This window comes from Ambystoma mexicanum, chromosome 5p (genome assembly GCF_040938575.1).
Source record: "Ambystoma mexicanum isolate Mex_15411 chromosome 5p, UKY_AmexF1_1, whole genome shotgun sequence".
Taxonomy (NCBI): domain Eukaryota; kingdom Metazoa; phylum Chordata; class Amphibia; order Caudata; family Ambystomatidae; genus Ambystoma; species Ambystoma mexicanum.
In genome coordinates this window covers 969213571-969241117 of record NC_090930.1, presented here as the reverse complement: position 1 = coordinate 969241117, position 27547 = coordinate 969213571, and the positions used below count along the sequence as shown (strand labels likewise).

At 44.0% G+C, this 27547-nt stretch overlaps 1 protein-coding gene across 1 annotated transcript in view; it reads left to right on the top strand.

Annotated features, from left to right (window-relative positions):
- LOC138480605 (ATP-binding cassette sub-family A member 13-like) overlaps nucleotides 1-27547 on the top strand; it is a 158020-nt gene that overhangs the window by 76918 nt on the left and 53555 nt on the right. The window contains exons 4-5 of the mRNA XM_069612309.1: nucleotides 18547-18647; nucleotides 22469-22654. Of these exons, the coding sequence (XP_069468410.1) occupies nucleotides 18547-18647; nucleotides 22469-22654 (287 nt within the window). The remainder of the gene's footprint in view (nucleotides 1-18546; nucleotides 18648-22468; nucleotides 22655-27547) is intronic.

Below are 27547 nucleotides of genomic sequence, written 5' to 3'. Positions count from 1 at the left end.
TCTTTGCTTCATCAATTGCCGTAAACACCTCCATAGAGGCACAGTCCACTTCTGCCAACAGCGGGTTATTAGAGTCTGGGAGTCTTACTGATTCTATATCTTTACTATTTATAAGAAAGAGACTCAGAACTTTTTTCAGAATTGAATGTATAACCCCACGGTTTAAGAATTTTGCTTGTTTTTTTGCAGTTAATGATAACCAAATGATCGGCATCGCAAAGTGGGATCCCATAATGGTGTTTTCATCACCATGCTGAGACATATGTTCTAATGGCAGGGAAATTGCTGGAGCAGGAATCACCTTTACTTCCGGTATTCCTGGTATTTTTGTAGCAGGGTCTGACTCTCCCAGGCTCCTAAATTTGCCTTCACCCATCTTTATTTCCACCATCTGAGATGTCGATTTATTCTGGGTTTGAGCAGGCACTTTTTTAAAAAAAAAATTGTGGCCATCTTTAAGTTTGCTTTTTGATCTTCAGTAGTCACCACCTTTTCCAGGGGTGGTTTTAGCCCCAATTTCGATCTGGCCTTGAGGAAGATAGGAACTATTTTGAGACCTTCCTTCTCGTTCGACAATTCTGCAGCCATTTCCTGTTTGTTTGTCATTTTCTCTGTTTGAGAACTTCTTGATGTCCTGCTGAAATTTGCCTCATTCTTTTTGGAGTAGTTTTCCTTATGACTTCTTTGGCATGCTGGGAGGCCCTTTCAAGAACATTTTTCTTCGTTTCATCCCTCCTATTTTCCTGTATGCTCTGCGATGAGTGAAGTTCAACTATTTCTTGGTCCACCTCTGCCATCGATGGTTGTGGATTAACAAGTTATGTTTCTGCTCTCTGTGCTCGGCACTAGCTGGTGATATCCTTTTTGAAGGTTGAGTTTAGAAAAGACCTTGGCACCATTTTGCAAGTGTATCTTGTCAGTGATGTGCAGTGCCATGTGTGTCACTCTTTTAATGGCCTGGTTGAATCTCCTCATATCTACACACAGGCGGATGGCGTCCAAGCCCTTCTTTAGGGCAGGGACTATGGGTGACCAGTTCTATTGTGTTCTGCTCGAATAGCTTACACAATTCCTCTTCTATCTTCCGTTGTATGTTGACGGGTATGCCTCTGTAATGTTGTACTACCAGCGGGATGTATTCTATGTGTAACTTGATGTGTTTGTTACGTAGCTTTCCTATTCCTCTGAACAGGGTTGGGTGCAGTTCCTTGATCATGTGCACAGTGTCGATGTGTATATATGTACCATTAACTTGTATAACACGTGTATAAGGCCCATGTCTATGGCTGGCTTGAAGCTGATTATGCCTGGACCCTAACACCATTATCATACCAACTTCGAATACCACAATAATAACCGGGTTCCCTCTAATAATTTGGAATGTGGACTAACCTTCCAAGGGAATTCCGTTAAGAAACATGATCGTTGCAAAATCAACCGAATAGCACTCTTCCCTTAATAGCTTTAACCACCATTCATCAATCCCCATTGTTGGTGCAGATGCAATTATGTGTCCCAAGTATTGGGTACGATAGTCAGTCCAGCCTGGACTGGCGGTCAATTGTTTGAAGGATTAACGCTCGGAGGGGCTTTGACAAAATCTACTAAACGAACCCCCCCCCCCTGTTTCTGGGCCACTAGGAGTTCTCCCGTGGGTTGCAAATTCAAGCTCATTCTTAAAAATCACCCCCGGATTAGTGGGCAAGAAGCCTATATAGATATTCTGGGATCTCCTGTCAAGACTTGCATTCCAATGCATAGTCTTTCATAAGATTAAGTGTATTCCTCTTTTCCTGCGCCAATATCCAGTACTGTTCAAACAGCTTCTTCTTTATTAACAGAAGATTCGAGATAAATGTTTCAGTTGTTGAATCTAGATCTAATAGACAATTAGAACATTTAAGCTTCCATCGACCAAGAAGGCCAGTTTCTACTAATGCTTCTGTACGCCCCAAAATGGCTAATTGAGGTGTTGAGGTAGAAAGTAATGACTTAAGAAACAATTAAAGGGTTTTCCATAACGAGACAGAGTATAACGATGAAAGACCAATATCAAATCGCATGCAAGCCATAGGCAAACACTTTGGGAGGATCATGATTCTCTTCCCAACAATTCCTTCGAGATCTCCCAGAGTTGCCAGTTAAGATTTAAGCAGGTTTCTGTCCCATAGGAGAAGGTGGGGATCACATTCTAGTTATAAAATGTAATAAGAGGTGTCATTGACAATTTACCAAGTGCTGATGTAAGATCATCCCTTGGGCCGTGAGATTTTTGGTTTTTGCTCGCAGGAGATTGGCCCATCGAGTCTCAGCCACACTCTGTTTGACACAGACTCCTATATAAGTAATGGAGTCTACACGTTACAAAGGAAGACGATTTACACACCATCGGAATCGTTGTGACTTTTTCCATCTACTTCCACCATTGGGGACTAAGATCTTTGATTTATTTGCGTTGACTCTCAGATCATTAGCGTCATATAGGACTGCAGTGCCTCCAAGCGCCTTTACAGTCATATAGGTGTTTTATCGATCAATACGAGATCATCCGCATAGATCATCCAAGGGAGGGGAATCCCATTGAATTTTGGGGGGAAACTATGGATATCCTTCTGCGACTTTCCCAAATCTAAAATATAGAGATTAAAGAAAATAGGGCCAAAGCACAGCACTGATCAAGACCCCTATTTACTCAAATTTCCCTAGATAGGAAACCATGGCAGTTCAAATGGACCTGCACGGTAGTGTCCGAATAGAGTGCCATCATAGGCTCCAAAATCTCATCTGGGCATTTCCAATCCCTCAATTTCATCCAAAGGTGCTCACGGTTCACGCTATCAAATGCTTGCTCCAGGTCCCCAAAGGTGATATTAAAGCTCCAGGCCATAAATGGAAAGACTATTATATAAGTTCAACAAGGACATATTTAGGGCTGTACCCACACCTAGGACAAAGCCAGTTTGTCTAGTGTCCTGGTGCTCAGAACCAATTGCCCATCCTGACAGTCGTTTTAACAAAATGGATGCAAAACCTTTCCACAAGCTGCCAAGAAGGGCTATGGGCCAGTAATTAGCTAGATCGGTTCTTATACCCTTTTTAAAAATAGGTATAATGGCTCTCTCGCAGGACAGGGGAATTCATTTTTCTTTCAGGACTATACAAAAATGAATATGTGCAAAATCTGACCACTCTCGAGGTGCCAGCTTTAGCTCCTAACTTGAAAGTCCATCTAACCCAGGTGCCCTGGATGTAGAGTTTTAAAACTGCATCCTGTATTTCTGATTTCTGGAGCTTCCAATCCCACTTGCCTTCTCCATCTGAATTTGAAACTGAAGATGGAATTGTCTTGTCCATTAAAAGTGAGTCAAAATGGTCAGTCCAGTGGTGCTCAGATACCGGTAGCATTTGAAGGGCTTCCCGCGTTGTCCCAACCTTATTTATCAACTCCCATGATAGTCTAAAGTTCTTCTTACTCATAATTTCCAACATGGAATCTTCATCTTCCTGGAGGCTTTCAGCCTGAAAACCTTTCAGCCAATTTTTATACTATTGTTGGCGGTTCTTTTTCATGACTGAGCGTCTAATCCAAAGCAGGTTTTTTATGGTTTTAAAGTCCGATTTATACATCTTATGCTCAATAACCAGCCTGCTATTGAATTCATGCTTCTTGTTAAAATTGGGTCTAGATCCCAGACTCTGGACTTTACCATATTTAGCTAGTAATGGAGTGTATTTTGGTGCACCCTCACTTGCATCTAATCTCAATTGTAGCAAGGAGGAAACTTCCAAGATATCCTGTTGACGGAGAAGAATACGATTACGTCCCTGAGAGACATCCATCAACAGCATTTTATCGGCCCTTCTAGATTTAAAAAGGATAGACCAAGTGATTTCCAAAAAGGAGTGGTCGCTATTCTCCAAGGGTATTATTACCATAGAATCCATATCATGGTAGATGTTACGGGAGACAAAGCAGTAATCTAGTATTGCCTTGACTGAGCCACGGCTCTATGTAGACCCAGCTGCATATCCTTTTTAATATTACTATTTAACATGAGTAGATCTCTACTCTTCATACCCTGGAGAAAGGCTTTGGAATGGACCCTCTGTCTATTCGAATCCCTCATAGGAACTCATCTGATGTTCAAATTGCCTACCAATATTATCGATGGGTTTTCCCACTTCAACATCATCAATCATCTGTAAGACTTCCCCAATAAAAACATTAGATCTTACTTTGGTTGGGTTCCATTATAGGTTCATCAGTACCATTACGAGAAAAACCTTGTGAGCAGTTGACAACATCTTTATTAAATGGCCTTGAACCCAGTGATTGGGTGAACTATGCCTAACTATCTCCACTAGTAAAGATTTTTTACAAGAATAAGCAAGCCCGAAAAGAGTCTCCCCTTAGCCCCTTTAACAGCTGCATTAAATAAAAAAGGGTGAAGGCTTCACACATGGGAGTCTCACATAACCATGTTTCCTGAAACAGTAATATGTCATATAGGGACCACTCCAGTATATCATCCTTCATAAGATGAACAAGTACCATGGTATTCCACGAGGCAGTAAGCAGTTGGGTCATTCCTAGATTCCTTATGTGCTAGTGGTCATTCGAACAAACGAGAGCAGAACGAATCCAGGCCCCTTCTTCATCCGAGCAGAAAGTCTCTGAAAGTGAAGTGTCAAATTGCACAGTTCTCCGTTTTTTATCCTTCCTGTAGAAAGTAATTTTCAGTGGCTGATCAGATTTGCTCATGAACGGCACCGCTTTAGTAGCAGTTGCAATAGGGAGGCCAATCGCCTCCTTTGCCAATTTCTGGGGCTCAGCCTGTAAGTGGCAAGTGTCATAACGCCTCCCTGACCAAGGCTTTGACCTACATAAAGGATCAGGGCCTAGAGACTCGGTACGCTCAACTTGCAGAAGATCAAAGTTAAGGGACCAAAACATGAGGGCATCTGACCACAACCTTTTCCTAATCAAGTCCGATCTTATGCGGCGTCTTACTTTATGTAATCGGTCTTCATCAGGAAACTCCACCACGCAGATATCCTTTGACGATATAGAGCGTAGCGCCGGTATATGATGGAGAAGGATCATTACGTTCGCTCTATGTCATGGCCACTTGCCCAGGATCACAAGAGTGCTACCATCAAGTGGAGGGAGCAGTGGGCATCATGGGTCACGCACGGTCCTTTGGGACATTTATACATGGGGGGCCTGGTTGGACACAGTCCTGCCACTTTTGGCGCCAGGCTCATGAAAGGAGTTAAACAGGACATTTTCATTATGGGTAGAAGTGCTTAGAATAAACAGGAACTCTTTTATTAGGAGCAAGAAAACTCTCAAGAACTCATTTGTGTAATTACTCTGGGTGTGGTCTCCATCTTCATCTGTATCTGCACATGCATTTTCTAACTTCTAGCAGTGGCAGGGTGTGGCATGCAGAACTTTGCTAGGGGGGCATGGCCTTAAGAGCTCAGGTATAAAAGCCAGCCCAACCCCAAGGCACACGCTTTGCGTTATTCTGCACCTCTGTGCAGTGTAACGCTCACCATCGCCTGGGTTTCATCTTACCTGAAGTTATCCTGCCACCTTCATCCGTGCTTGTCACTGAAGAATCCTGCTCTTACCTGTGCGCTTCCTCCTGGCACTGCGGCTCACCTGCAAACATCTTGGAGTGCTAATATCTTCTTCCTGACAACGCAGCTCACCAGAAAACACTCGAACGCAGACATCATCATCTAGGCACCGCAGCACGACGCACTAAATCCGAACTCGCAGCACCTGCAAAGAAAAGGCAAAAGACAAGGTTAGACACTTAACAGACATTACGTTAAGGGCTCGCTGCCATTAAAACCTTGCGCCTTTCCTAAAGCGATCACTCACCCACTGCTGGACATTGCGGTCGCATCCATCTCCAGCTCAGCCGCGCTCCGCAGCCGCTGTTATGCCACTTTACCACCTAATTGGGCGAAAACAGGGAGAAACATTATTCAGGGCTAAACAACCACGTTGAGAGCAATAACAGCAAGACATTGACAGGGAAAAGACAAACACATCGAAGGAAAGCAGAAAGAGGGAAAAGAAAAAGGCATTGAGAGAAAGCAGAAAGAGAACTTAGTCGCAGCCGGACTGGACTATTACTCAGGAATCAATGAAGGAACTAGATTCCACCAACAAACGCCCCTGCCAGAAGTAGCAGGACGGAGAGCTCACCATTCAGATTAATCAGGTGAGCTTTATGGGCCGGTACATGCCCACAGAAATCGCACCTTGGGTCGAAGGGGTTGGGAAATACCACAGTCGCCTACCAGCGCCTATTGTCGCCGCCCATAGCTGATCCGCAGGGGATGAAACCATACAGAGGAGATCTAACACCGTGGGGGGGCTGCAACTGTGCCCCAACGCCTCTGCAGAGACCAGGTGAGCGTAACACTCTATTTAAGATGAGTCATTCACCAAGGTCAAACAGTCTAAAGAGAGCACCAAGGGCTCATCTTTTTTCCTGGCTTTTCTTATAGCCACGTTTACCGGTAGTGACTTTTGAGGCAAGTTAAAAGCTGGTGGTTGCTGAGTCTTAAGTGAAGAAGGGCCAGAGGGATGAATTGCAATCTGGCTCCATTCAATCCCAAGGCGATGTTCAGCCAACGTCATAAAGTTTGCACAGTCTGGCTGAATCTGGATAGATTGCCTTCTCCTAGAAGCACCCCACAACGGTAAAGAGGATGCCTCTGTACCCGCCGATTTGATGCAGACTACGATTGAGGGTCTCTTCAGATGATTCAATAGAATACGTAGAAAGATCCAGCAGATTATTAACGAATGTTGGTAGATAAAGTGCAGGGGGCTTTGGGGGTTAGGGTGTAAAGAGGTGTTGTGGGAGCAATAAGAGCAGAGGTGGGAGGACCTCTCCATGTATGGAAGAGCCGGAGAGGGATCATCGTACCATCCCACATTTGTGAAAATGTAGGTTGGGAGAATGAGGAGTGATGCTGATGCGTACGTCGGCACTGTGAAACCAGGTTAGCCTCTGGTGTGTGATATGACTTGGGGGCTGAGCAGTGGCATTGCTCAGTACATGTAGCATTTTGTAGGCAGATTATTTCTGTGTGTGAGGGTTTACTGTGTGAGGAGTGTCAGGTGGAACGAGAAGGAGACTTGAATCATTAGTGTGGTATAAGAGTAGAAAGGTTCAATGAGAAGTCCTGCTCCTTGTTTGCAGTCTCATGTACACATTTCTAGTTCCAGTTAGTTGTTTGTTTGGCATGGTGGTATTGTAGAGATGTCAATCAGGATGGGGTTCTTACTCTCCGATTTCTTAAATCAGGGGTGTAGGTAGACTGACCAGACTGAGTCCCATCTCCCAAATTCCTTGCCTTAGGCATTGTCCCGGGTGTGCAGCATGTCGGTGACAGTAAGCAGTGAAGGTCCTGTTAGTGTTTTGTGCCTTTAACGGGCAGAGCAGGGAAAAGGACCCAAGCCAGTCTGATTTCAGAATGTCCTTGGCTGAGGTGTTGTGCCAGGGCATGTGCATTTTGATGAGGTTCTACAGAGAGGGTGGGCTGCATTTGCCTTCCGTCCTTATTGGCTGGTATTTCTTCCCACTTGACTATCTTTGGGTTCATGCATGTGGTGTTTACTCATGATGTAAAAATGCCTGAGGTGCCCGCCCTTAGTGGTTGCATATCCTATATCTCATTGTGCATTGCTGGACAATGTCCAAGAGATTGGGATCTCTGCTTGTTAAGGTTGGTATAGGGTTTAGGTTTTATTCGTTCTTTATGGGTGCCATGCTAGTCTGTCCTTTGACACATGTATGTATTTGGCTTCCTAGAAATACCCATTCACTGTTTTACAATCCTACAGTTATGAATTGTAAGCAGAAATTCCATTAGACACTTGGGTCACCCTAAGAAAATTGGCTTCATACTGATTGTGGTCAAGTCACTAAAAATGAGTTAAAACAGGAGCATTCCCAGGCCTAGACCGAATCACAATGCCCATATCACCGTAATTTTGGTTTTCAATACTTGACAAGCATTCCCCTTAATCTAAACTTAATCTAAATCTTTGTAGTCAGAAAATAAGGCCTGCCAATTTCCAGACTGAGCAGAGACCAGAGTGTGTTTACCATGCAGACACACATCTTTCTTCCCCTGGCTTAGGCTGGGCAATATAAAATAATCTGTTGATTACGTATTGGTAAGCTTCATTACTCCTTGTCCTACTCTTCCTCGTCACTGTGCTTAAATCATGAGGCCCAGCAGAACACTTTTTGTTTCCTTTTTGGAAGTATATTACCTCCAAAATTATCCACAATCCTATGCTAGTTTTACCAAGCTGGATCATGGGACGAGGAGGGAAGTCAGTACTGTGATGAGGAGTAGAGCGAGGAGTAATAAAGTTCACTGGTAAGTAATTAAGGCATTACCTCCACGTTCCTTTCCTCGTCCCAGTACTTATGACATGAGGTGTACAAAAGCATTCTGTTGTGGAAGGGATCCCAGTGACAAAACACCCATAGTCCACGAGCATTGCTGCATCCCTCAACCAAATGTATTGTTCAACAGCAGTCAACCCATTCATGCCATGAGTATCCCTACCCCAAAGAAGCCATCCCTGGGTTTGTCCACATCAATCTGTAGTGTCTTGTAGATATATTATGGTCTGCCCAGGTGGCTGCTATGCAAATCTCCTGGCTGGAAACCCCCTGAACATCAGCCCATGAAGCAGCCATACCCATGGTGGAATGACGCTGCACCTGGGCAGTCCAGAAGCCTCATATGCCCTCTGGAATACTCTCCGAATCCATCTGCTAATCGTCACAACCATAGCTTTTTCGGCTTCCCAGGCGTCTTAAAAGTCGCAAAAACACTGCCCGACTTCCTGACAGCATTTGCTATATGAAGGCACTCCAGGAATGCTTTTTTGACATCAATGGTATGTCAAGACTACTCTTTCGCAGTCTGTGTTATGGTAGAAAGCAGGGAGAAGCACATTCTGTGAGGCATGGAATTTAGACAAAACCTTAGGAAGAAACATGGAATCACATCAAGATCAATTAATATGGCCCAAAGGTATGGAAAGGAGCATTGCATGAAAATGCCCCTAAGAGTCCCAGATGCTCTGCTGAGGTTATAGCGATAAGAAAGGCAGTTTTAACAGTGAAAAATGTTATCTCGTTCTCCTATATAGGCTTAAAGGGGGGCGAAAGCAAGAATCGCAACACCGGACACAGATTGCAAGCAGGTGCGCATATGTGCCTGGGATGCCTTTCAGACGCCAGACTCCTCAGAAACCTACCAATCAGACCTTCTCCTTCCAGTTAACCCTCAGACCCTACCCTGAGGTCCTTCAGTGCAGTACACTGAGCACAAAGGGTAGAAACTACCAACCCTTTCCCAAACCCATCCTGTAGAAGCTGGAGCATGTCAGCAATATCGCACTCCAGTGGAATAACTCCAGCCTGTGAACACCACTTCACAAAGTTTACCCAGTGCTTGACATATGCCTTATGAATGACCGATCTATTATAATGAAGAATCGTCACTGCCACCTGCTGAGCCAATCCTAATTCCAGTAACCTCTGCCTTTCAATCTCCAAGCTGACCATTGTATACTGTGTTCCGCTGCCCTCACCTCTTGGGTCTGGAGTTCTAAAAACATTAGGCACCAACTCCTCCTTGGCCAGTAGGGAGCTATGAGGATCACCTGAGATCTGTGCTCCCTGATTTTCCCTGATTTTCCTGACAACTATCGAAACCAATAAGGGGGAAATGCATACAAAAGTTCCTTGGGCCAAACTAGATTCAGCTAAATGATAAAGAGCTGTAGGAGTACTACAGATGATCTTGTGTATTTCTAGGTTGCTTACCCATGAGACAAACATTACCATTGCCTCATTGTTTTCTTGTAAAGGGTTTGAATGTTTCTGCATTAAATAATTGCAAAGATTTAAATTCTAGAGGGTAGGACACCCCCCTGTTCAAGTGCAAACTAGTTTCAGAGCATCCACCCCCCAGGCCACCCTTTTCTGAAATCGAGAGCAAAGCAGCCAGTTTAGCCAATGCCAGGGAGGCAAGCAAGTCTGTTGTAGGGATCCCAAACCTGCAGCAAATTGCCAAGAAGGTTTGGTTCAAAGGAGACAATGCCTGCAATGACAGACTGCTGAGTCTATCTGCCACTACATTTTCTGCCCCCCTGATGTGGACTGCCTCTATGGATGGTAGCTGAGTCTCTGCCCAGGAGTCTCTGTCTCATGACAGGAAGTTGAGGTAAACAGCCTCTGAAACCCGATGCCTGACCAGAACAGCCTGATCTTTCACCACCCCAACAACCTCCTTCAGGGCCCTGCCAATTGAAGATCCCTCCCTCCCTCCATTTCGAAGACCTGCAGCTCTCCTCCAGGTTCCACTTCCCCTGTATGTTTCTTGACCTCCGGTTGTCCTGCAACCCAAGCTGCTGGCATCTGTGTCAAGAATGATCCGTGAGGGAGTGTCTAAACCTATTCCTTTATGGAGATGGCTCAGATGCAACTGCCAGTTTAGAGCCTCCCTCAACTCCTGCGTCAAAGGAATCAGTGACTCGTAGGATTGGGATGCAGGAAGCAGGTGATCCAGGGGATGGGAGACAGACGACGCCAAGCCCAGGGAACCAGAAAGACGCATGAGGCCATGTGACCCTGTACCACAAGAAGTTCTCGTGCTGAAGCCCACTTTTTGGAGAACCCTGGACAGAGCAGCCTGGAAGCTTGAGGCTCTCTTCTTGGCTAGGAACACCTTCCCTTGTCTGGTGCTAAACCTTGCTGCTATGAAGGTCAGCTCTTCTTACCAATTTATCCGGAATCCTCACTCTTCCAGGGCTGTGCACATCATCTATAGGTGTATCTGCACAGTCTCTCAATGGGCTGCCCTGATGAGTCATTTGTCCAGGTATGAGAAGACATGAATACCTTGTAGATGAAGATGGGCCAGCAAGGAGGCTGCTTTCTGGGCAAAGACCTTGGGGGATGTTATCTACCCAAAAGGGAGAACCTGGAATTGATAATGTCTTCCCCAACCGCAAACCTGAGGTATTTCCGCTGAGCAGGTCTTATGGCTACATGGTAATAGGCATCCTGAAGGTCCAGGGACACAAGCTAGTGTACCATGGACATTATTTTCTGGAGGGTTTCCATCTTGTACCTCTTCCCTTTGTTAAACATATTCAGAGCGTTCAGGACCAGGATCAACCTGAAATTCCCTGATGGCTTTGGGACCAGGAAAATGATTGAGTAGTACCCCTACCCCTGCTGGGCCCGAGGAACCTTGACATTAGCCTTCTATTTCAAGAGTTCCTGCATTGTATGTGACATGGTCACCCTTTTCAGATTGATTTTGGCATGGGAGTCATGATCATGGTTGACTGCACCAGGGTGGTTGCTAAGTATATCAGGTACCCTTTCGAACCATCTAATTTGCCCAAGCATCAGCCGATCACCATTCCCAAGTTCTGAGAAAGCGCTGCAGTCTTCCACCCACTGGCCTTCTGTGGTTGTCAGGACTTATGCATTGTAACTGGTGATGTCACTTTCCCCGGCCTGGTTCGAAATCCAACCGTCCTCTGAAAGGGTTTGTCCTTGCTGCCTGCTTAGTAGTTCTGGGGCCTGAATCCTGGCCCCTTACATTTGGAGGAGACGGATCCTCAGTTTGTCCTCATAGGCGTGAAACACCTTATGCACATTGTCCTGTAAGGGGTTGCTGAATAACCTTCAAAGGGGATCTTGAGCTTGTTGGATTTTTGTGAACCTTCTGACTTCCAGTCTCAAATGTGAAAGTTTCTCCTGGTTGCAATACCTGCCCTATGGCCATGGCAGACCTTCTCACACCATCACAAGCCAGGTCTAGAAAAAGTTACACCTGTTTCTGCATGTATGCCAACACTGGAGTACAGTCTCAGTCTGTACCTTCTTCCGTAGATTTTTGGAGCTTGTTGAAACCCCTTTGGACAGGCCCTGCCATATAAGTGAGTGGGACGGGTATGCCCAGATGTGGGTCCCGTACCTGCTGGGCCTCGCGACCACAGCTACTCCTCACAGATGAGGCCCAACAAGGCCTAAACATGTTTGGGTATGCGTGTGGTCTTGTGCAGAAGGGATGTGACCAAGCAGTTCCGGTTGGAACTCCCATTTTGGGGAGGGACCAAGCCTGATTTACATATGGGGCCTCATTACGACCCATGCGGTAACCATGGCGCTAGTAGCACCATGGTTGCCGCCGGTGTTTTACCGATTCCGCCATGGTGAATGGCGGAATTACTGGCCCATTCCAAGGTTGGTGGGGCGGTTATTCCCCATTCACCATTGGCCCTTACCCATTCCCATTTTTGCCCCCATAGGGCTCAATGGAAATGGGGAAGGTGGTAGTTAAGGTACCGCAAATTGCGGTACCGTAATTACCTCCAAGGTCCCTTTGCGGGTCCAATCCTTAACGGCTGGTAAAACCAGCCGTTAAGGTAGGGACCCGCAAAGGGACCTCGTAATTAGGCGGTAAGGGGTTAACAGCGCCAACACCTTTTACGGCGCCGTTAACCCCTTACCGCCTGGGTCGTAATGAGGCCCATGGTCTTTCCACTTTTGTAATGGTTTGCAGACAAAGAGCAATGGGCTGAGGCTTGCCCAGAGCAATGCCAGAGGTTAAGATCAAGATTAGGCCAACCATCACTTCTTTTGTCATGATTTTGGTATAAGATCTATAGACATTTGCCAGATGTGCCCTCATATGACCATTTTTCATTGCTGCATTAGATTTCCTGTCCACAGGTTCCCATGCTGCCATAGAGGACCTGCCAACAAGGCTAGCCAAGAGGTCATCTACCGTGCCATTCTCCATCAGGAATGGATCTGTGCTCTTACGCAGATACAATTTAGTCCTAAATCGTGGCATAGAGGTATGCTCACGGTATTTCCTCTCAAAATGAATCGTGTCCTTAATGTCGGAAATGAGGGAGTCCCATCTTCACTGTGTGTTTGTATTGCCGAATTGTTGGGTCAGCACATCCTTCTGGAGCCACGGTGTCAGAGAAACCCAAGCTCTACCATACCTGGGCCAATACTGCCTCAACCTCCTCCCTGTCCAAATACTTTCCCTCGGCTTCCTCCTCTTCAGAACTCGCAGAGCCTACTATGAAGGAGGAAGAGTCTTCCAAACAGGAGAGGAAGAGGGAGAAGAGGACTGTTTCCTCTTCCTTCTGTCTTCATGTTCTTTTATGGCCTGTTTCATAATGTCCTTAATATCCTCTGTGATAGGGAATACCTCAGTTTCTTTTTAGCTTTTGTAGCTTTTCTTCTGGCTCCCCCTGTCAGTACTAGAGGATTCAGAGGAGTCCTCCATGTGTCCCTTCGTGTCTTCCTCTTCTCCATCAGGAGTTTGGAACTAGAGAAGGAGCAGAAACCACACTTAAACTGTCACGATGCCCGCTCCCGGGGAGCCGGCTCAGGCCCTGCGTCCCCCGAAAGCGGACATCAAGTCCCCGGGGAAGGTCCCAGCAACCCCTTATAGGGGCCCTTTGGAGAGCGTCCTGGCGCCTATGGCGCCAGGCTCATAGAAAATGTCAGTCCTGGCGCCATAGGCGCCAGGCTCATTATGAAAGTGTTTGGGTGCACTTACCTGATGCAGACCATTGAGGCCTGAAAGGAACTACTTTACCTGTGGGACTCATTTACCACCCGGGCGTGGTCGGGGAAGGATACATACCTGATTGGAGGAAGGACACATTCTAGGAACTTCTTCCAAGGCTATTTAAACCACACCCGATCAGCCACACGTGCTTCGCGTTGTTCTGCATCTAGCAGCTGCCACACCTGCCAGCATCCTGATTCACCTGCAAAGGAAGGGAACAAGAGAACAGAAGAAGGAAAAGGCCTCACCTGCTAAATCTGCATCCCAGAGACATTTCGCCGACAATCCTGAAAAGGAAGACATTTATTTTTAAAAGCACATCGCATCGATCGCTGCAGCGCCGCATTCTACTCACCTTTACAGGGCGCCTCCATGTTCAGCAGCGACCATCCGGATTCGCAGTCGCGCCCCCGCGCCTAGGGAGAAAAAGACAAGAACAAAGGTGAGAGAAAGAAGGGAAAAGGGAAGCTAAAACTCCATGTCAAGACTTACCTGTTGGGTCATTCCCTTTTCATTTCGGGTCCGCGCCGCATCCAGGCATTTTCGGACCCCGGCTCCTAAGGGGAAAAAGACATCAGCGTTAATGAGTGAATGAAAAGACATTACCAAAACACTCATTAAAGACTTACCTGATTTCCACAAGGATTTCACCGCTCACCTCGGGTCGGTGCCTGTTCCCCGGCATTCCGTACCCCTGCCCCTATGGGGAAAAAGACACTAGCATTAGAACATTAATGCATGGACACAAGGGGAACCACTTATAGAAAAAACTTACCTGGAAGCCAAGCAAGTTTGGTTCTCACCCATCAGAAAATCCAGTGACGTAACTGGATACCAACGCGCCCCTGCATCAGAAGCAGGATGGAGAGCTCGTCCTTCCAGACCCTAAGGTGAGACGCTACGGGGAAGCACAGAAGGGTTTTGAGGAGTGTGAGAGGGGTAAGTGGGAGGCCGATTGCATTACCCCGCAGACAGTTAACCCCCTATTCTCACCTACAGAAGGATACTTCTTCGAGTCAGACAAGCCAGATCTGGGGCCCGGTCCAGTCCATCTTCTGAACCCTGCGCATCACCTTAGACGAGGTAACAGCAGCGCGAACCAGGCCAGCGCCCCCGTGGGAGTCAGGTGAGCGTTACATAAACTGCCTCTCCCTCTTCCAACAGTGGCTCTGATCCTGGAGAATTCAGCAACCTGGTAACTAAGGAAACACCAGGCTTCCACATCCTCCTTTTGAGTGCCTATGCGGGATAACCACAGCATGGTGGCGCCAACCAGGGTGCTCGCTGCACCACCTGATAGCCCCAGGCACCACACCCGCTAACTCCCTAATGGCAGTGCCCATTGAGTGCACAACAAATATGAGGGCCACTTCCCCAGGCCCCCATCTCAGCCTTTGTATTGGACGCCGCCCATGCCAGCCACAACATGGTGGCGCCATCCGAGATGACTGATGAAGGCCACCCACTAGGCCCCCAGCTCCTCACCATTGCCCAGCAAATTTTCCTGAACATCCAACTTTCTAACGGCTGCAAACTGAGTCCGACAATGAAGAGTAAAGTTACAGCATGCCGCCCCTTTTGTCCTGAATCAAGACATGAGATGAAGTTTAGCAGGATCAGACATTGATGAATAAGGTCATAGACACATACATCCTTTCTTAATGTTCAAGGATAAGCCAAACAATGAGTAATAAATATGCAGCCCAACATTCTTTCTCTCATCTCTGGGGTTAGAGGGGCTGTGACAAAATGACTACTGCTCTGCAGTAGTGCAGGAATGAGGAGTGGCTAATCTGCCAACTTAGGCACACACTACTACTAAAACAGCAGCAATTTCAAGCATAAAGGACACAGCACGAAAGGTATACCTCCTTCACTTTATGTGGTAGTGCAGGCCAAGGGTAGACTTTATCTTCAGGTGTGGTGTGATTTGATAACAGTAGCAACCCTAACAACTTCAGTACAATGATTCCATAGTAAGAGGATGTCCAATCGGGGTTCTAAAAGCATAGAGACCTTTAATTAAACAATAAAAATGCAATGAACTAACTTCACTTCACTGCCATCAGCAAAATCCACCCTGTAAACGAAAACATAGAGAATGCAGACTTTTGAGAGCAAGCTCTCTGGATAAGAGGTAGAGTAAGGGTATTAAAGTCTGCATGGTCCTGAAAAGTGGACCAGAGGGACAGCGCCTCTTCAGAGTACCTTTTGGTTTCTTGTTTTTGTAGACTCATCAGTGTTGAGCCAGTCTTCTAGGAGCTTCCTGAGGCAATGATTCAGCATGGATTGGTGAGGTGGTTGACTCGATCCAACACACAGTGTGGTCCAAGCAGCAATGTCAAGTCCTCTAAAGAAACATGTGACAGGTGATATCCTGGTCGGTGTAACTCACAAGTGGTTCAATGCAAGAATCGGGGCCCTGAGATGTTCCTTGGCTTCTAGGTTGCTAGGAGCCCAATCCAAGGCCACCAGGACAAGGTGAGCCCTTCTGCTGCACCCACTTTCCAGTGAACCAGTCAGGCAGCTAGGGGATTCTTCACCTAAATTAAGGGAGGACCATTTTTTGCTAATCTGCAAGTGGCACTTGGACCTGCGAATGGATTTGTTAAGGCCCTTCTTCCTGAAAAATAACATCCAGGACTGTATTTTATTTAGAACTGTACAGACCTCGACTTTATTTTTAATTTGGGTAACTATGTGAGCCAGACTTTGACAAGACAGGCAAGGAAAGTCCTGCTCTAGTGTCCTGGTGGGGTTGGCAGGCTATTGTCTTCTAACAAGGGCTCGAGGGTGGAAGGTTGGTCTTATTATTTTAAAATGTTCTCTTGTGCTATGGATTTCTCATATTTTTTTATGCCTTTGTACAATGTCTATTTACGATGTATTCATTTGTGTCAGTTTATGGAGAAATCCGATTAATAAAAAAATGCACTTGCCTACAAAGAACAGGAGCTTGGTTCTAGTGCAGTCATCAGAGAAAGGCCTTGGCCCTGCAGCAGTCACCCCCCTCCCACTCCCCCACTGTTCCCTGGGCAGGGTTAGGGGACAGAGCTCTCCTCTTCCTTTGATGTCTTCTGTCCTCACCTCCATGGCAGCGGAATTTGGAACGGATTGTACTCCCAGCAGAGGTCTAAAGTGTATCCTCCTTCTTATCTTGATGATTTGAAGATGAATCCAGGAAGGGGAAGGTGCCTTCTTCTTTTAAAGGCAAAATACCACAGGGTATTGGTCCAAAGCAAGCCTGCTGTAAGGGGTCCAATACCTGTTGTAACAAGCACCTTATGACATCACACCCAGAGTACCTTGCCCACAGGGAATGGAGGGGACAAGAACAAAGAAGAAAGCCCCAACAGAAACCAATGTAGTGGGACCTTCTCCAGGCCTACCTTCCCTCTCTGGTTACTTTAACTCCACCCCTTTGCCTTGTCTGCTATCTTCAAAGAAACTCCAATTAACAGCACGCTGGCATGAGGCTGGCTTTATGTCAGTGCTGCCTCAGAAGCATTCCCAGGAGACCTCATATAAAATGTTTTCTGTAGGAAGGTGTTACCCTTCTTGCAGGAGACTTATTTAGGCAGCATCTTTGCTGGGGTTCTATATATCAGCCGTGGGGACAGTCAGCCAATACACCAATATACATCAGTCCTGCCATTGCTGACCCTGCTCACAGAATTGACACTGGTGTGATATGAAATTGCTGTAGCTTAATAATTTTTTGTCCTAAGCAGTCAATCTGTGACAGCCAGGCATGGCTTATATTTAACGACGTGCGCACTAACAGACTGACTACAATTATTATAATTTAGATGAGTTACAGAATATTAAAAAACCACCTCCACCTGCAGGAAATTTGTGTTCCAGCTGCAGTCAGAAATGCAAATGTGACCATTGACCCTTCTCTGTGCCACTGCAGAGCTAGGGCTGTAGCTGTCAGGATACATGGTACAGCAAAAGCACATGCATATACTATCATTTCATCATGCAGTATTTAATGAAACGGAGGCCTTCATTCTTAACTGCTATTGGCGTGTATGCTCGTCCTGATTTCGCATAAGGAGTCATTGTAGGCTCTGCCCACTCCCGCACTTAAGTGGTTGAGAAACAGAATGTACTGCATCATTTTATTTGAATAACAATCAAAAAATCTTTGGCTAGCCCGCTCTTGCAGATGGAAATCCATCACAGGGAATGAAGAATGAATGCTGAAGCCTTGGCACAGGTCGAGGGCAGGCCACCTTTCCAATATCCAAGGCTGATTGATTTAATGAAGTGCAGAATGGGCATTGCAATTCAAATGGTGAATCCCTACACGAATGCACACACCTCACATACAGCAGTATTCTGCTACCTAGATGGCACACACAACAGACTCAGACAAAAGTTAAAATGGCTTTCATAGTGCCAATATATTTGTGTAAGTAATGTCATCGCCTGCAGGCTAAAGTGTGACATCACAGAAAGAGCTCTGCGTTTCAGTTTGTGAAAACATGAGCATCCAAATTATAATTTTTAAAATTTGAAATCGGGGTGTTTAGAAATACATCTTTGAAGGTATTTGATCTTTTTGGAAAAACATTTACAAAATGTTCATTGTTCGATTAAAACATTGGTTGGTTGTGCAGTGAATCTCCTTCCACCTCTGGTCATACACAAACATACACCCTCCCTCTGTTTAACTTTGAAGCAGTAGGACATGGTGAACTGCCACAGCAGATTGCCTGAAGGGAGGAGGCATGCTGCATTCTGGTATAGTGCAGAGGAAGCTTGGACATTTTTTTTAAGATACTGGAATGTGGGGGATATATTTATAATTTCTGAGTGTATTAAATAATTTGGAATAAGTGTTACAATATCTATATTTGTTCATGTTTTCTACAGAGGCTCTGGGCTATTTGGAAAGACTTGCATCTTTTATTAAAACTGCTGATCTGCAAGCGATTAACCTGGATCTAGAAAGCGTACTGTATCAACTGGAGGAGGTAATAGACATATATGTAAATATATGATTGGTAAATTGTAACAGACAGATTGAAATGCATGTTGGTCGAGGAGCAGATCCTGTTTTCTTTAAACGTTAACAACCCATTGCATTAAAAAATAATAATAATTTTGAATGTTTAGGCACACGTCTTTGACTATCAAGTGGGGACATGAGAATTTCATACATGCCAACATTCCGTGACCAAAAATCTGTAGGAATCTTAACATTTCAAAATCTTAATTAGCATAATGGTGACATCACAGGAAACGATGTCACATCAACTTGGCCCGATGAAAGGACATGACATCACAGGAAATTACTTCACTTTACATATGGCCTTGAAGAGATCGCAGGAAGGGGCTGCCCTCCCTCTGTCACATCATGAGAAGGGAATGTACCAAATGACCTGTGAGAACTGTGACCAGATTCTTCCTCATTAACACAAAGCACACATTTAAAGACCAGAATGAAATTAATATAGAGAGAAATGTATTGCTGTGTTACAAGATTACTGACTGGCAACATAGGGCAGTTGCTGGGGTCCCCCCTACGGCTCATAGCACCTTTCAAATGAAAAGGTGGAAATGCCCTGAAGCCGTCCATGTCCTCCTTGACACATCAAGTGTAAAATATTTCCAAAAGTAGGGTGGTGTGAAAAGGCAATGAGGTGATAACATTTCTGTATACCCCAAGAGAAGTGACGTCCGCAAGGGCTTCAGCAAATGCAGCTTACAGTGTGTCTGTCTGTTTCACAGGTCATGAACAGACAAAGTGTAAATCATCTTTTTGAATTTCATGAAAGTTAATGCCAAAATGTTTACCTATCTATTTTCTTACCCAAGTTCCCAAAGTCTAAGTTCAGAATGAATGCTTTTGTGTAGACATTGGAACGTGAAGCAGACAAAACCTTGCAATAGGATATGCTAAAGGCTTCGCTTGCAAACCTTTCTGACTTTGTCTGTGCCGATAACGAATCAATGAATTCAGCAGAAAAGGGCTTTTGGAGCTATTGAGCAATAAGGAGCACGAGCCAGGGTGGAATGAAAAAACAGGTACTGAACCTCTGAAGTCTGGGAAGAAGGCAAGCAAATTGAACAACCTAGCAGTAAGCTGAACTCTAGCATAGACCCTCGTAAATGTTAAGAGGCAATTTGGACGGATGAAAAGAAACATTTCATGTATAGAATGCAATAATATTAATGTTTAAATCAGTAATTCAATGTTATGTTTGTTCAAAATGGTGAAGAGCACATAAAGGGTGCTAGATATAGTTCATGCATCTTTGAATATACATAACAAAGCAAAGCATTGACTTGACATTGTATTTTTAAAGAAACTACTGAAAAGAACTACTAATCCAGCTACGTTAATTGGTTTAGCACAGTTGCAATTACAAAGAGAATGAAGCACAGGTTTTGAGGTCTGTGTCTTGCACCTGGAGAACTGTTGCACTCTTTGTCAGTGCTGGCAATTCAAGGTGACAAGGTGAACGCCCATATCCAGTGAGATCCTCTGTGCAGAGCTAGGATTTTTTCAGCACGTAAAGCTATATCGAAAGGTTTTTCTTTACTAGCATAAATGTATTCTAATGACCACGCACAAACTGAGTAAGTAGCTATCCTACTTCATTGTCCCCCATCATCAGAGCATTGCACATATCGTCACAAATGCATGCCAACTGCATTAATGAAATGAACTGGCCATTTAACACGCCCACCTTCAGTACACTGGAGGATGCTGCTCCTTGCGCATGCTGGGCTGGCTGGGCTTCAGGCAGCCAGGCCTGGAGCCATGAATCTGTAGGTTTTGACAGCAAAATCTGTAGGTTGTAGGACTGCTTAAAAAGCTGTAGCCTACCACCTGAATCGGTAGGTTTGGGAAGTATGGAATCTGTTGAAGTCTCGTTGGGATTTGCAGGAAAGCAAATCGAGAAGGATCTGGAATACATGGAGATAAGATAGAGGCTCCAGTCAGTCACTAGCAGTCAACGAGGCGGCAAAGCAAACAGTACCACATTATTGCACAGGGCTGGCATGGAAGGTAGTATGGCTAGAGGGAGTGCTGGGAATAGAGAAGCGGAGAAACAAAAAAGCATAGGAACGGAAGTAAAAATAAAATGTCAGAAAGAGAGGCGAGGCGAATTAGAAATCATGAGAGAAAGAGACAGAGAAAAAGAGAACACAGTAAGTGTGCAATTAAGAGAACAGAATAAAAGGGAAATTGGGATGGGGAGAGAAGAAAATAAAGAGAAGGAAAGAACAAAGCACATACATTGTGTATAGGCGCATTATAAATACCCAACAAATAAAATAAAGTAATACAGAGAGAAGGAGTTTAGTGGGAGAGAAAAAAAACGAGAGAGGGAAGGAGACAGAGCCGGGAATGTGAAAGGAGCCTGGAAATGGAACTGGGGGACGAGAGACAGAGTGGCAGAGATGGAGGGGAAAAGGGGAGATGAACAGTATAAAAAGAAAGAACAGATAGAGAGCCAGTGAGAGGTAAACAGTAACAGAGAATGGGCAGCGAGAGTAAAAGAGACGGGTGCAGAGGTACGAAGGAGGATGGGAGTAAGACAGGAGCTGAGAGGGGATTGAGGGGGTATAAAGATATGGAAAGAAAAAATAAAGAGAGAGAATGGAAACCCAACCTTTTATTAGGACCACTGAGCAAGGGTGGACTGGGAACCAAAAGAGGCACTGGATATAATTGTCAAAGTGGCCCCATATTACATATTTTCAGCAATCCCAACCCTTTTCCTATGGGGAAAATGTGGAATTACCACACAAGAGGCCCAGGGTGCCAAGGCCTACCGGGAAATCTTGAGAGTCCCTATAGGCCAGTCCAGCCCTGCTGCTGAGGAGAGTAGAGGGCCCCATCGAAGGACAGTGGGAGCGACTCTGGAGAAACCGGACCAATTTCTTTTTATCCCAGGACCACATTTCCCACAGAGATCCAGGAGGTCATGTCAAGTTCATTTTACAAAGGTGTAAACACCCTTTTAATGATATTAACTAATACAATAATGGGGGCAATTTCATCTTGGAAAGGGCGATCTGCTCACAAAATCCCCATTTCAGTAACCTCCATACCAAAAGCATTGTACACAACCGTACGCTGCTGCATCAGTATCCTGATCTACCACGCCTGCTCCCCAGTATTACAGAACAGGTTCAGAGGTCAGCAGTGTCCTGTTTGACAGATGCTCAAACAGCCAAAGTCACTGCCTCTGCATTTACGTCCGCACCTCTGTTCCAAAACTCTAATAATTATGCTAAATTATTTTCTTTTGGCACAATAATCTGGAAAGATAACCCATACTTAGGTTTTTGTATGGTTGGCTGACAGTTCACATCATTATTAGTCACATCTGATTTGTATCATACCAGTGTCGATCCCATGAGGTCAGACCAGACATGACAGGCTATGCGGATTCCAGGTAGACCAACTGTCTGCATTCCTGTTAATATGACAAAGGACAGGTTGCCTGCTTCTGTTCAATCTCTGGCAGAAATGTTCACTCCTCTCTGCCAGGGCCAGCACTTAACCATTCTGTAACTACTCATGCATGTCCATTATATGAACATTTCCAAAAGTGGCTTAAATACTTTTGTGGACTCAAAATCTTCAACAGCATGGCTACTCAAGTTACACTGGACTTAACAATACAAGAGCGCTAGAGAACTGATGGTATCGGATTGTACCAATATGCCCAACCTAATATGCTTTTGATCGGGGATGGGGAAATTAGTTTTTTAGTAGCGCTTCTATTAATAAAGAAGCACCAACCGGGTGTGTTGTTTTCTGTGTCCCATTTTCCAGATGCAACCCTTGAATGCCCTTGGCACGTGTGAGAACGTGGTTCATCTGTTTGAGAAGACCCAACATCTATCCAATGTCTCTTTCGTCACCAAGGATGTCATATCACTTATCTGTCCTAGCAATGCTTCCAGTGATCCTGTGGAGGAAATTAACCACATATGGTCAGGAAAGGATAACATGAACTCAGTAAGTACTCATGCCTTTGATCATTTTTTAAGACCAGCTTCACAAGTATATTTACATTTTCGGTAGCGATTTCCATTTTTGTTAAGGTCAAATGAAATTAGGCTCTTTTGTGACATGAACCATTTGACATACACTGTATGAAGCAAAGCAATAAAGAGAACATTCTGCCAGGGTGAAACTGTTTTAGTGTATTTTGCATATTAAAAATGTATAAATGACAATGACTGAAAAATGTTAATTACTGATATTTTTTAACACAATTTGTCTCTTCACGAGTTTGGCAGTATCCCTGCTGGGATACTGGCCAACTTTATTTGCGTTAGCACCCACCCGTCTGGCAGTATTGCTGCCGGATCACGGGCTGGGCGCTAAACGTTACTCCCCATTCCCCATTGGGTTTGGACCCAATGGGGAATTTTCAGCGCAATTACTGCACGTTAATACCGGCAGCAGTAATTGTGCGGAAAAATGTGGATTTTTCCGATGTGTTTACCCCGAGCTCTGAGCTGAGGGTAAACACGCCAGACTCGAGATGCGGCGGACCCTTAAATGCATTGGTAACACCTTTACCGCCGCATTTAAGGGCTACCACCCAACTCGTGATGAGGGCCAATGTAAGATACAGAGACACAGCTCGGCGCTTTTATTCAAGCAATAAAACCATAAGTGATGGATAACACGGGCAGAGCCGTGGGCATGGCATTCGTGCTGAGTAACATGGGTGACATGGTATTCATACCCTTCTAGTGGTGGATTGCAAGGAAAACCAGAATGACATCTTCCCTCAGAGGCAACATCTTTAGGCCATCTTGAGGCAGACTTCAGGTCAACACATGCAGTCACTGCTTTATCTGTAATCATATCAAGTTTAGAATGACTTAGTCACAGCAATTGACAGTCATTTGTGTCCCTAAATGAAAGAGACATACAATCAGTATTAACAGAAATACACTTATTTTAGAGACCTATTCACCACACTGGAAAAACACAAAATTCAATAAAAGTAGTTACAATAACAATGCAAAGAGGTTAAGTTGCAGATAATCTTGATACCATGCTAGAGCACCAATTTCTTTTGACACAATCGGTTCTTCAGAGGTCATTTTATTGTACACAACCTAAAATTCACAATGATTTCCATCAGAAAGGCTAGTACTGGCTGGAATTGGGAGTCCTCTTCACTTATTGAAAATAAACCTAGATAAATATCTACAACCACTCACTAATACCAAACCAACTTACTTCAACATTGCATCCAATTTTCTATATCAAATCAACTAACATTGAAGGTAATTAGATCTTAGTGAAAAGATCTAATTAGATCACAAATGTATGCCCATCTCTACTTCAAGAGAATGGCAAGTGAGCTGTTTAATGGAATTTAATGAGATTCAACCACAGCAACATTACGTCAAACACAACCGTTTTGTTACAATTATTCCACTCATCCTAGTAATATTTATGCATGTTGTTGAATTTCTTCAGCTCTTCAATGAACTAAAATGGATCAGCGCATTGATGTTTTTTAAAAATAAAAGTTTTCATATTAATGTATACTATTAATGAATACTCTTGTGCAGTGATCTGATGCTTCACAGGTAGGCTTAAGTTATATATATATTCAATGAAAAAATTTTGTTAAAGGGACGCTATGGTTAAGATGCACTAATAAAAACTTATGAAATTCAGTAAAAAAAATTGTTAAAAGGACGTTATGGTTACAAGTAAAATTGAAAAACCCCTGAAATCTGGGTTGGTGAGGATTCGTCCAGGGGGGAGTGAAGTTATAAGCCACCCAAAAAGTGCTCTTCCTATGGGTTTTGCAACTTAACCATAACTACATGGCCGCTACCGCATATCTATATATATCCGTCCTAAAAGTCAAAGGTTATTAGCAATTCCATTTTTGGGTTTCCTATGGATCTTGCTACTCACCTTAACTAGTTATTAAGGTGAGTAGTATGGTCCATAGGGAACCCACAAATTGAATTGTTAATAATGTTTGACTTTTAGGATGAATTAGGTCCGCCCACACTGGACATTTTGGGAAATATTTGTTAAAAAATGAAAGTTATTAAGAAAGCAAAAATACACTGGTTTTCAGCTTACTCTCATTAATTTTCCCATAGAGAACAAAGTTCAGATTTCTGGCCATTGCAGGGCAAAAACTGCTGGATGGAATTGGATCAAATAAGAAACAACTTGGGAATCGACTCACTTTCTGGGAGGGGTCTGGGGTTATTCCATCCAGTAGTTTTTATGTGATGGGTTAGGGGGTGCCTTTCAAAATTATAGCTTCATTTTTCTCCCTAAATGTGTTCAGAATTTCGGCCAAATCCGTTGCACGAGTCGAAAGCTATACGCAATTCATTTTTTACAGTTTCCTATTGGAGTCTGACTCACCTTAGCTATAGGGCAGCAACCGTCACCCTATAATTGTCTCTCTCTCTCTATATATATATATATATATATGTGTTGATACAAAAACATCAACAAGTTCATACCTTAATTGGGCTAACAAAGTAATTATTTGCAAGCTTTCTTCATCTTCAGATCACCTCTTTAGGCACAGGGAATCATTAATTAAAACAATCTGATGTGTTGAATGGTAAACAGGACTGGTGCTAAATAAAACCTGATAGTCATATCTTTTTAATATAAATTGAAATGTGGAAGAAAGAGAATGGGTGATTTCATTACAAAATATTTGAATGTATACATTTTCATGTAATACATTCTAGGGCAGGGACATTTTGCTCACCAGATGTTTACAACACCCATCAACCCTAACCAGAATTGTCAATGGTGAAAGATCAGCTTTATTAACAATATAAAACAATACAATGAAAAAGTACTACACACATTTAAATTACACAAATTAAAAGTAATAATCACTAGAAGGATTATACAGAATACAACGTGTGCATAATGTCCATATATATACCAACCCTTAAAAATTATGCTTTCACAAAATTTGCCGATGTCCATTAAAACATTATCATCATTAACACATAAAAGGAACAACATTGCCTCGGCAGTGGTTTTAATATTATACTTAATAAAATGACCCCTAAGCCACAATATACGAACATCAATCCGATTTGTACAGATCAGCAGAAAATGAAGCTAGCTTTTGGTATCCGATGAACCACACACACAAAACATTAGTTTTTGCTAGCGAACGCATACAGCCCCTCAGGGGTAACACATTCAGTCGAAACATAAAAATGATCCTACAATATTCGGGAACCAAATTTGTATAATCAGATTCTCGGCCAGAGGTACATGCCGAGTAACAATCAAAGGTTCCAATGACAGTAGCTTTGCACTATATCTTAGCATTCTATCATGATCAAGGTAGCAAGCCCATTCTTTTAAAATTGGCAAATGTATTTCCCCATTAAACAATTGCCTATAGTCCAAACCCTATTGCTACTTAAATACATGCAATGTTTTTGCCAGGCTTAGTTTACCTGGGGAAACAAATGCCACATTTCCCCTGTAACATTTTTAATGTTCAGGTTTTCTGTGCTACCACTAAAATTGCTTACTGTATTGTGTAAATATTTCTGCGGAACAAGAATAGTAATAAACGGCACACCCAGATCCACTCGTAATACTTCTCCCGGAGTAGCGGGACCAAGTGCCAATACCTTATGAAGAAAACAATATTGAATTTGATCTCACATTTCACAACCATATGAAACCTCAGCATTCACTTTTGTCTGAAGGACCTCAACGCATTTATCTGAGCTACGTCCTCCATAATTATAACATAAAAAGACCAAGCCACCCAATCCCATCTGTGCCTTGCTGACTTATGTCCTCGGATGTGTCGCCCCAACTACAACTCCATGCAAGCACTATTAATTAAGTAATTATAGTTTTCCACAACCTCTATAGTCACAGCAATGACCATCCACACATAATTGTAGTTTTTAGTACCAAATGTAACAGTTTTGGTTTTGGCTAAATTCCAGCACAGACCATAGGTTTCAGAATAGCCTGCAGCATAGTTCAGGCTAAGACCAAACCCTTTTGGTGTGAGTTCCAGAGGCAGTGTATCTTCCTCATGCAAAAGCACAGGATATGTGCACCCATTTATTATTGGTGGAATCAAAAAACCCTGATGTCAAATAGGATAAAAATCTGATAGAAATATTAAAAATATCAGGAGACTTAACGGGCAACCTGGCCTCACACCCATATTGGTATAAAAAACAATTGGTTGGCCAGGCCAGTGGCTGCATACAAATGCCAACGTTTTAGAGTACAGGCAAATAATTAATTGTAATAGATCTCTTGGGACTCCAAGTTAGTACAATTTATTCCAAAGATTGGATCTATCAAGCGAGTCAAAGGCCTTTTCCAGATTGAGAAATACAGCAAAGTCTTTGCCCTTCCCACGCATTTCTCTAGTATTGTATTTAAAACAAAACAATGATCTTTTGTCCCATAACACCTCCTGAATCCGGCCTGTTGGCACAGCAATATATTATTTGACCTCACCCAATCCTCCAATTTTAGCATGAGGCAACTTGCAAATAGTTTACCAGCCGTATCCAGGAGGGATATTGGGCGATAGCAATGGGGGTCGCAATGCAACCCTTTTTTCAAACACAGGAATAATTACACTCTTGGCCCAAGATACTGGAAATACCTGTGTTTGGGCCATCACATTAAAAACACACAATAAAATTGGAGCCCACCAATCATACAGCCATGTATAGGCCTGTGGCCTAATGCTCTCTGGTCCACCCTCTTTCTGAGCACTAATTACCTACCTTCCGCAACTCCTCTGAGGTAAACACAACAATCCTGAAGAAAATCTATTCTTCTGTTATGCTCACCTGATATCCCCGGGGGCGTCTGAAAGGCTCTGCGATCTGGAAC